Source organism: Cephus cinctus, unplaced genomic scaffold, assembly GCF_000341935.2.
Source record: "Cephus cinctus unplaced genomic scaffold, Ccin1 Ccin1_contig_4052517, whole genome shotgun sequence".
Taxonomy (NCBI): domain Eukaryota; kingdom Metazoa; phylum Arthropoda; class Insecta; order Hymenoptera; family Cephidae; genus Cephus; species Cephus cinctus.
In genome coordinates this window covers 1-11,483 of record NW_014332751.1, presented here as the reverse complement: position 1 = coordinate 11,483, position 11,483 = coordinate 1, and the positions used below count along the sequence as shown (strand labels likewise).

General features: G+C 36.9%; 2 protein-coding genes across 4 annotated transcripts; one reads left to right on the top strand and one right to left on the bottom strand.

Annotated features, from left to right (window-relative positions):
* Positions 1–8,809, top strand: LOC107264294 (extracellular sulfatase SULF-1 homolog; the record flags this gene model as incomplete). Of its 2 annotated transcripts, none has more annotated exon segments than XM_015732534.1 (12): positions 1–151; positions 278–453; positions 1,456–1,566; positions 1,710–1,999; positions 4,076–4,438; positions 4,804–5,423; positions 5,514–5,693; positions 5,761–6,802; positions 6,901–7,308; positions 7,407–7,598; positions 7,906–7,996; positions 8,235–8,809. In XM_015732534.1, coding segments are annotated over 12 exon segments (3,724 nt in total), but the record flags the coding sequence as incomplete, so codon positions are not given.
* A 1,292-nt stretch (positions 8,810–10,101) lies between these two features.
* Positions 10,102–11,288, bottom strand: LOC107264395 (MRN complex-interacting protein). 2 transcript variants are annotated; one of them, XM_025081346.1, is made up of 4 exons: positions 10,980–11,288; positions 10,655–10,867; positions 10,524–10,592; positions 10,102–10,410 (listed from the first exon to the last, which is right to left on the bottom strand). In XM_025081346.1, exons 2-4 carry the CDS (start codon positions 10,703–10,705, stop codon positions 10,165–10,167), a joined length of 366 nt encoding a protein of 121 aa, XP_024937114.1. In that variant the 5' UTR covers positions 10,706–10,867; positions 10,980–11,288; the 3' UTR covers positions 10,102–10,164. The 2 variants fall into 2 exon arrangements, with proteins under 2 accessions (XP_024937114.1, XP_015588130.1); XM_015732644.2 differs by having other exon boundaries at positions 10,655–10,928; positions 11,002–11,287.
* Positions 11,289–11,483: the final 195 nt, after the last annotated feature.

The window sequence follows — 11,483 nt, the reverse complement described above, 5'->3', positions numbered from 1 at the left end:
CACGCCTGCTTACGATTACGCGCCCAATCCGGACAAACAATGGATTCTCCAAGTGACGCAAAGGATGCAGCCCATACACAAGCAATTCACTGATCTCTTGATGACCAAGAGACTTCAGACACTTCAGAGCGTGGACGCGGCTGTCGACAGAGTAAGGCTAACAGTAAAATATTTATTAGTGTAAATTTTTTTGATTTCTAAAAAATATAAAAATTTGAGAAAAAAAATCATACTTGAACTTTATGTCGTGGATCTTAATTTTTTTTTCTTCTTCAAGATTTATCAAGAACTCAAAGACTTGGGTGAACTGGACAATACGTATATCATCTACACCTCTGACCATGGCTATCATCTGGGTCAATTTGGATTGATAAAAGGAAAAAGTTTTCCATTCGAATTCGACGTGAGGGTACCATTCCTAATCAGGGGACCTGGAATCGAGCCTGGCTCTGTGTAAGTTATTTCCAAAGTTTTTTGATAGTTATATATTTATATGTATCAAGTATAAATTTCACATTGTCCAGATTAAGCGGTACTGTGAAAGGGCGCGAAATTCAAAAGTTTCCATACGCACGTGCGTGACACGTGCGATCGTCGCGCGCAACGGAAAGTGACTGAACTAGAATTACGAAATTTGTGAAAATTTACTGATTTTTTGGGCTGTCCGAAAATACGTTTTCACTGAAATGACAATTTACCTAATTCACGTAATAAACGGGAGACGGATGAAATTTCGTGAAATTAATGTACCAGCATGCGGGGAAGTTGCATGAAAAATGTATGAGTAGACGATCGCAAAAATTCGCGGCGTTCCGCGTGCCGAATTTCGGCGGATGTGAAAAATTTCTTACTTAATCGAGAACAAAAGAGCCGTGTGGTCCCGGGTGGGTCACGGTAATTTATTTCTTTGAGAAATCACCGACACGAGACTGCTTAGCTAGTAAGAAAAAGAGAGAAGAAAATGTCTAGCAATTTGCGAAAGGAGGCGAGAAAGAGAAAGAGAAAAAGAAAAAATTTGCAAAAGCTCCAACTTATATTTAGCCCAGAGGCACATTCGCCACAAGACGTAAACACGTATTAGCATAGCGAAATAGTTTTGCGAATTCGTATCAAAGAGGTCGAGGCGTCTGAAGGACTTGGCAAGATTTCTTGGTAATAAATAGTCAACTTCTCCTTCTTAAGCTCGCTAAGCGCCATTCTCTGACCCTTAACCTAGATGGTCGCTTTGGCTTACGCTTCTACGTGTCTAAAAGCGCGCGCTCTCATAATTTATTAACCACAACTGCTCTATCCGCTTCGCGCTCCGAGATTCTCTTCGTCCCTTTCGTACTGAGTGGTTTGAATAATTTGTTAAATAAAAAATTATTTATAAGCAATCTAATCACCATTAATTACTTTTATCTTGTCTTTCGCATCGTTAATACTAATTGTAAGTGATCTATTGTCATTTTCCAGAGTAGACGACATAGTCTTGAATATTGATCTCGCACCGACGTTCTTGGATATCGCAGGCGTCGAGACGCCACCGCAAATGGACGGCCGTTCGTTTATGCAGTTATTCCTGAAGTAAGTATAAATAGTACATATATATATACACAAATTTCTATTCTTATCGGATATCAAAGATTTCAATGACGTTAACCCGTCAATCTGACACTTCGTATATCCCATTAATCACCACGTGATTTTCTTTTACTTTTCCTTTCAAGTAAGCACGGCCGACGCTCTAAATTAAAATGGCCAGACACTTTTCTCATCGAGTCTTCCGGACGTCGCGAAACACCGGAATCCATCGCAGAGGCCAAAGCACGAGAGGCCAGAAAGCACAATGCCACTGTCACAAAGTTACCGGAAGCTACGTCACTATTCGAGGAGCCAGTCGAACCGGAAGCAGAGGTCGACGTTGAAGACGAGCGCCGAGTCGTTGAAAATGACACAGGAAGTGACCAGGATCTCAGCGACGACGAGGAATTTGACGACTCGGTGGCAGAGGAAACCAGTAAGTCCACTTATAGAAATGTCCAATCTGAAATATTTATTCATCATAGATTATTTAAACTTCCGGATTGACTGACTTTAACTACACTTTGTTTCAGTAAATTCAGTTTTCTCAATTCTCACCTGATAATTCATCATTCGGTAACGACTGATGGTTACTCCAACTCATTTTCAGTATACAGATCCAAGTGTCGATCTCGTATGCACGTATCCATATGACTTCGCTGATTCTTCTGGGAGATAAAGGTTCTTCTTGGTTCCTGCTCTTTGCTCGAACAAAATTTTGTCTTCCATACAAAATTTGGAGCTTCGACTCAGGCCATCAATTTCCATCCCCTTATCAGACTCCTGGTTGTCATGTTATGGGACTGTGTTGAGCCAGATGTTACCAAGTACACGCGTGGCAGCGCACAACACGTGCGACCTCAGGAAGTTCTGTTCTCCATTCCCTTTCTGAAAATTCAAGAACATTAAAGTGAACTAGCACGTTGCGCACTTCACTAGTCTCGACAACCTTATGCCGACGAACAAGTATATTTGAGGGTCAGGGAAAAATTGGTTTTCGAAAAAAAAAAACCTGCTACGAATTGGTTGCTCGGTACATAAATTATCATTTTTCTAGGATATACATGCAGTGTACTTGTTCGGAGTGTCTACTGCCTTTTGTCGGATGCGCTACGAAAAAAATTACCTTTCTGAGGCTAAAGGGATTTTCACTCTGACAGAAGGGATTACCGAGTGACTGGGATTGGATGTATGAAGCATCCATGCAAGTTTTACAGGGTTTTACTTCGAACGGAGAGAAAAGGGACAGAGTTTCAATCCGATTTTCCATTCCCGACGTGGATTTAGGAAAATTTTATTTTACCATGAAAATAGTATGAGCCGACACGAGATTTTATTTGGTGTATATTTTTAATAGAATTTTGTAGAATCTTTTTTTAATCATTTTTTACAGTTTTTATGTACATGTATATTGTCTATGACATTCGACGGGGTATAGAGATAAACACTGATTGCTGGACTGATAGTTATTGATTGGTCATGGTACTGCTGCCGTCATGGATAATTCTGATATTTTGCTGCGTTGTAAATTAATCATGTCCAATTGAACCAAGGTCACGTACAGTTGAGAAAGAAAAATTAATTCAAAATTTTTTTTTTTCAAGATCAAGCATACGCGGACTAATAAAATAATCTAATTTGACATTTAATTAGTCTACTATTTTATGAAACTCGATATATTCTTGCTTATCAAAGTAATATTTAACGGCCAATATATTACACTGACATTCACTTTAACTGGACTCTCGCCCAAATATGGTCAGACCGGATCTACATATTTTAATACCGATAGGATCCGATGGTCGTGTAGTCTCCATTATTTTTTAAGATTTTTTAAAAAGCCTAAGAAAAAAAGAAAAAACCACAGCATTATCACTTACTTTTTTTAAACGTGCTGTAGGGGGTATGCCATAGGCTGTTTACCCATTTTTTAGGGTAATATATGGTAAGTCAATGGAGATCAATAGAAAACGATTTATAAGCTTTGATAAAAAATTATTGGCAATTTTTTTTATGCCATGACCTTGGCACCGACCGAAATTAAATATTTGCAGAAGTCTAGCGCGAAGTGTGATTTTTCGCCAGTGCCAAACTAGCGCCACTGGATCTTGCATAATTTTCGGGTAACGTGATTATTGAAACAGTCTACGTGGACTTACTGACACTAATAATGTTCAATGCGTCACGTATTTTGGCTCTTGAAAGATAAAAATTCATTAAATGGGTACAAAGCAATTGTTTCAAACTAAAAATGACTATCAAAGTTGGTTCAGTGATAATGTGTTATTTAGTAAATATTTTTGGTAACGGTATCACACTGTTTATCCGTGAAAAGAAAAAAAGAATATTATGTAGGAACCAGTCGCACGTCATTTAATTTCTTAGTGAACAAAAAATTGACACTTGTCCTAACGACATCTGTTCCTTTGCAATTGTACAATAATATAATTCTGTGATGCATCATCTATGTTTATAAAACATCAACTGGTAATGTAACTGGTTTCTGTTACAGATCTTGAACCACAGCTGGATAACAGAGTATTGCCAGTCGGTCAAGCAGGGTTCTCGTTCACGTCGAAGCACGAACGTCTGGCCATAGAATGTTCACGACCAGAAGTCTTAAAGAATTGCGTGCCTGGGCAACAGTGGCGCTGCGAGCGCGACAGCGGACGATGGAGGCGTCATAAATGTCGATACGTTCCATCATCTTTAACGCCGCCTTCAAAGGCTTCGAAAAAGTGCGCCTGTTTCACGCCTTATGGTGTCGTTTATACGAGGCTGGAGTCCAATGAATATAACCAAGAAAGATTTGGATTTGAACGTGAGCGCCGAGCTGGAGTATATGGTGAAACACCTAGATATATTAATAGGCGTGGTAAGTTATCTCGAAATTGAGCTTGCGGACCAATCATAACAATTGTTACGCCCATTAAGGGTATCACGTGATCGAGTAGGCGTGGTTTGAAACGAAAAAAGCTCTCGATCGGCGAAAATCTTTGGTTACAGTTACAAATTCAAAAGAAATTTCGGTTAAAATTTTTAATACTCAACATTCTTGTAGAATTATATAAGAGTCATTATTCGGTTAATCGATTAATTTTGCTATATATTGTAATTTTATTGTCAGTGGGCGTGGCTAATGTGTTAGGAAAATGTGGCGGGAAATTCAAAACTGTAAAATAGATTAATTTATCCAGTGGAACAGTTTTATGGAAATGTATCTTTTTTTTTTATAAATAGGCAAGAGGGAATTGGCTGACGAAGACAGAATACGCGAAGAAGTCCGACAAGACTTTGAAAAGGAATTTGATGACTTCGAAGACAATTACGATGATAATCGTGACCGAAGAGCAATCGATGAGGAGGATGACGATGACTTCGCCGAGGAATTGGTCTTTCTTGCGAAGGATCTACAAGGCGAATCTCACCATCTTGATGGAAACCGTTTGAAAAGATTTGCAGAGGACCTAGATCTTGCGACAAATACTATTATCAGGAATAACAAGACACTGTTTCTCATGCCAAAGCAAGGCATAGGCGCTAAAAATATTTATTCTCTACAAAACTATGCGTACAATAAATTTACAAATCATACGAATCGAGAGTCAGAATCGATTTCTGTTGAATTAGACAAAGATTCAGACGAGATTTATTGGAGGGATTATCTAAATAGGATATCAGGTTATACGGATGCTGACTTCGATCCAGTTTTACAAAAAATCGTCAAGGGAAGATTGAACGTGGAGGACGTGATCAGAAGGCATCACAGAATAGCAAAAAGAAGCGCCCCGAAAAAGGATACCATAGACCACGTCACAAAAATTATGGAGAGCATCGAGGAGGAATTAGATGACCTAAAGGTAAAAAAATGTCCTAAATCATACAAATTATTGTCGACGTTATTAATAATGATTGTTATGTAATAATATGCCATTTCTTGTGGCACTCAGGAAACCCATGCTCGACATTCACCGGAATCGACAAAATCATCACCAAAGTGTTTGGTTCTGCCAAAAGGTGGTGTCAATTGTAGTCAAGACGTATACCAGGACCCAAACGAATGGAGAATATCAAGAAGACAAATAGAGCAGCAAATAAAAGAAATGCGAACGCAATTGGAGACTCTCAAGGTGAGTAATAAATATTTGATAAGAATAAGTCAAGTTTGAAATAGTCATTAAAAAATGTATCTTTTAGGAAATCCGTCGTCATCTGATGACGAAACGTCCTCAAATAATAATCGAGAGCGGCGGAGATATTTTGGATTCCGAGGAATTGCCAAAGTCTCACAAAGTTCAGCATCATGGTAGCAAAAATCATACGAGTCGTCATCATCGAAAACACGAGAGGAAACATACGATAGAATCACATTTACCAACGACATTAAATCCGTCAATTGATCAAACAGAAAGCACGAATTTCGAAGAGATATCCGAGGAGAAGATTTTTGAAAATCCAACAACAGAAACACCCTTTCCCACTGTTCCGACGAATCCTGTCACGGACTCTTTGCACACCAGTCAACCTGTATCTTCGAAGAAGGGTAGAAAAGGACCACGAAGACAAAGACCAAAAGAATCTTCTTCCGGTACCAAAACGGAAATCGAGGAGGAAAAAACGCACAGACGTAGAAAAATTCATCATGGTCGCAGAAACCATACATTGTTGACAAACAGCGTTCACGACGAGACGACAAACGTCAATTTGACAGAAAATTTGGAAACTACTTCGCCACGGAAGTCCAGTACGTTAGCCCACAGACATCACAAGAGACCCAACATAATAACTATTTCTAGTATTGAAGTAACAACCTCTGGTAAAATTCCCAATGAAATTGGAGGACATGCCTACGGTGGAGTCGATGGTGTTTCTGAAGGAAATGGTTCAAGTACTGGCACTAGTACTATCATTGCTGCTACTATTAGTACTGCAGCCATTAGTAGTGATACTACTAATGTTACTGCTGCTGCTGTTACTACCATTACTGCTACTACTATTACTAATACTACTGCTAGTACTAATACTATTGATACCAGTCCTGGTACCACCACTGCCGATACTACAACTGATACTACTATAAGTAGTAGTACTACAATGACAACAGTAGCTGGAAGCAGACCAACTACTGTGTCGGATAGCATGAAACTGCCAAAAGCACCAAGAAACAGATCTACGATTCTAGGACCAGCCAGAATCGACGTGATAATTTCGGAATCACCAGATCGTCGAAATAAACAAGGTAAAAGGAAAAGAATAAAAAATTTAATATATTACGATGAAGATTTATTGAATTTTAGTTTTCCTTATTCAATATATTATATAATTTTTCCTAATTAGGTATAACCACGACGAGCAACAACGGGAGACTTCCCCCAATGCTCAACAGTCCCTTTGAGGCTCGTCACAAGTGCTACTGCGAGCCGGACACGTACACGAAGAAAGACGAAAAGGAAATTGCCAAGGAGGAACGACGAAAATTGAAAGAGGAACGTCTTCGCAAGAAAGAAAGGAAGCTCCGTAAGAAGGCGAAACTCGAGAAGGAATGTCTGAGCGAAAAGATGAACTGCTTCGAGCACGACAATGATCACTGGCGCACAGCACCAATGTGGAGTGCGGGGCCATTTTGTTTTTGCATGAACGCAAACAACAATACTTACTCGTGCGTCAGAACAATCAATGCTACGCACAATTTTCTTTATTGTGAATTTACCACGGGTCTAGTGACGTTTTATAATTTAAGAGTGGGTAAGCTGAAAATTGGATTTTATCAATGTAAATGCAAATCAAGAATTTTTATTATATTCCAAGTCTTACAAAAACATTGTTATTCTTTCTTTGTACAGATCCTTTCGAACAATGGAACAGAGTCTCATGGTTAACACCTACCGAAAAGTCATATCTTCACGATCAACTGGAACATCTGAAGGGCTGCAAAGGAACTCGTGATTGTACAGTTGGATCTGCCAGAGAGGCAATTCCGCAGATACAACAGCATCAGCGATATGTCACAAAACGAAAAAACAGTAATACCTTCGGTATGTCTCCCAGCATAGAGAGGAATGAGAGTCTTTTTTTAAAATAAAGCAAATAAAACATGTGAAAGTCAACATACGCATTATTGGTTCTTAGTAAATGTCATCTAGATATTAAGCAAAGATTAAGTAAACTAGCAGAGAATGTTCATGGAGTAAAATTATTTTGGCAAAACAAAAAAATTTGCTTTTGTCGTATAATTAATGCAATGTAACAGATTTTGAGGCATGACGATCAAATGAGAAATTTATTTTTCTCTTTTCTCTCTCGTCTCATTGATCCAGACGTTGTTTAACATTTATGTTTTAGCAACGGACACTTTTGTGCCGTCGGCGTTGCAAATAATTCGCGAGAGCGAACTCGGCGGGGCAGCCAACAAAAGGCGCAAAAAATTTCCAAAGTGAGTTACCAACGAAGAACTACGTGATTGATTTTTCTTCTATTAAAAAAAAAAGTAATAAGAACTGCCATCGTAGAATTTGCAATCCTAATGCGTTGTCCTTTAATGTGCTTTCAATTTTTTTATATATTCAGACTGCTATCTGTTACGTAGTTATTCAGCTTAATTAGTTCTATGAATTTTGAGGAAAAATTAATAATGAGAGAACAAGGCCAAATGGTTTGATTAATTGTTACAGTCCATGGAAGAGACGTAACAGAAGCTGGCAAAGCAGCTGGCGACATCACGAGGAGGCGGTGAATTCACGTCGTCATCATCATCATCGTCATCAAGTTTGAAAATGACGAAGTGTCGAACCAGCGACCACGAAGAATGGGCTACCAATTTATTTGATACTATCCTTTATATCCTGCCATTTTTTTTACTACCGAGTGACCCATTCGAAAATCATCGGACGCACTGACTTTATCTTTGTATCTGGTTGAGGATGCTTGGCTAATGATTCACTGCTTTTGCAGAAATACATTGAGATCGATGATTATTTTACACGTGGGACAATTTTTAGTTTGAAAAACTGTTGTTTTGCATGAAATCACTTTGAGTTGGCGATGCAAGTTATGCCATGCAAAAATGAGAAATTGAATTACTAATTTAAAAAATAATAATTTATTAATATCAGATCCATTGCAAAGACATGGATACTCAAGCTCAAAATTGTGACACTCAGACTGCCGTGAATTGTATGCACCGTTTAACGATTTTGATAAATTCCAGTGAACTTTTTTTTATAGAGAGAATGTAAAATCAAATTGACAAAAAACTAAACCACGACATTTGTATCAATGATAACAACAACGAAACAAAGAAACGAACAAGCTTAAATGGAAATGAAAATCAAAGGCTTTGTTTTTGCTGAAAGCAGATTGTACTTTTTTCTGTAGTTTTTTAATAATTGAACAAAATAAGTACCATCGTATAATAATGGTGTGCTGAAAGGAAACGAGAATTGATTGTTCTTTGATGAATGGAAAATGGAGAAGTAAAAATAAGTAATGACATGACTCAAAAAGAATATATATCGCCATAGGAGGCATTATTGATGCTGCGTTCTTTTTTTTTTAGATAGACACTAAAAGCAAATAACTGAACACGATGCTAAACTTTTAATTATGCCTATATAATGCTGTAACAAGACTGTATATATTCACATACACTTAAATCTATCTAACGATTAATTAATTTCCTTTTAATTGCGCATAATAAGGAGGTAATGGGATGGATTTAAAGAATCTTGTTCTTCTTTCCTTCGAATTTTGTAAACGGTTTCACATTCTCATTCCAAACGCATATATCTTTACTTTTTTATTCCGAATATTTCTTTCCAATATGTTTTTACATGTAAACAATTCAAATTTTCAGATATTTTTACAATAATTCTTCTGATTTAGGAATCGCATTGCAGAGAAAATTGTGTACGAAACGTTTGAACATGCTAGAGATCACACTTGCACAATTGAACGTTCGGTCCACTGTTTTGTTCTCATGATGAGACACGATAGAGGGAATATTTATGCCATTTTATCATAACATTTAGAAGTGTCTATAAAATACAGGCTCGGTAACGCATGAATTATTGGTTACCAATATCAGTTTTTTAGACACACGATACATAGGTTACTAAAGAGTAAGTTATTTATACAGATTTTCTAATAGGAAACGTAGACTTTAATAATTAAAACAATTCTGTAATAGTTTTATGCGCGCTATCAAAGGATTATAAAGTCTTTCTATTTGTGTAAAGTTGCTGTAATCTGTGACTATTCTGTTCTTAGAAAACAGCTGGCTTCTAAACACATTGCGTATCTTTAAGAAATATAAAAACCCTTAAAGTAATAACTACATAATTCAATTAATCCTGTCCACTTTTTTGCCCTAGAAGTACATATAGCTGAGGAAATTTAAATCCATATGAAAAATATGAGACTTGATTAAGGGATAAGAAAGAATATCATTAATTCTCCACCCATCAATTTTCATTATCAAATTTTATAATAATACATAAACTGGGTGTATTTAAGGTATTAAATATTTTTTATCAAAAATACTCAATATGCAAATAAGGTTTTAATATATAGTCAAATTAATTATATGTTACACAGTGTTTAATTTTAGTTAACAGAATCTTCCCTCTCTGCTTTGTTTAAATATTTACTCCATTTACTTTCTGGAACTACTGAACTTTGCATTTGATTATGTGTTTCCAAAGATTTGCTTGGAGCAACAGCACAATCATCTTCTGAAACTTCAAGATCATGGCTTTGTATATCATTTTCCCATTGTGTTGCATTACTTTTCAAAAGATTAGATTCTTGGACGTAAACACGACAATCTTTTCCTGTTCCTCGATAGTATACCTATATACCACAAATCAGAAATTGATAACGAAAACAGTTCTCATTAGTAAATCTACTAATTTACCGATTTTCACAAGTAATTCACAAATTTTAAAGCTCTAATAACTTCTTACTTGCTTGATAGACTGCTTTTCACCACAAACTTTGCATTGCCACTTGTTAGCCTTTTTAACAGGATGAACCTAAATTTCAATGATACATAAAGTTTCAAAAATCCTGTTATAAACCTTTTAATACTACTCACCTGAAACATCTGACAAGAATAACAACACAATACGTTCATTGCACTCGACATCTTCTAATTCTCAACAAAATTACAGATAAAACTTCCTCGTTTGCAAATCTTTTGCGTTTTAAATGTCAGTTACACCGAATTCACCGGGAAACAAGTTTCAATTTTCAAATCCCTACGTCTATTACAACACACTAACTGAGTCAGGATAAATGTCGGTAAGAACTTAATCGGGATAAGAATATGAAACATAAACCACCGCCAAAAATCTTGATATGAATAACGACTAAAATATTAGTTATAAAATGTGGAAATAGTTATAATAAATATAAATTACAAATCTTTATTGAGTACGTCACCACCAAAATTTTTTCAGAGATGAGTAGGGAAATGCGCAAAGCTACGCCAGTGATAAGTAGGGAAATACAAAATGCTACGTTTTTAGGCTATACCAAAATCATGGCGCTAAATAGTAACAGCGAGGCTGGAAGTAAGATTTTGTGACCACCGCCTCCGTCGACAATGCAAATCCCGCCGTGATCAAGCTAACCGTGAACACCGACGCGTAACTTGGCGGGCAGAGGTTCTCCGCTACTCACCGCTAATTCCCAAAGCAACCCTTGAAACGAGAACGGAAATTATAGAACTTCTCAAAAACTATTGAAAAAGCATATGGTTGAAACATCTTTAAGACATTTTTAAGAAAGTGCGGTGCCAACTTGACACCCGTGCAGTATGTATTATTGGATCTTAATTTACTTTCAAAATTTATAAAAAATTAAAAATTGAGGCTAATCAAAATCTCGCAGAATATACGGAGTAGATAAAAATTGAATTGAAA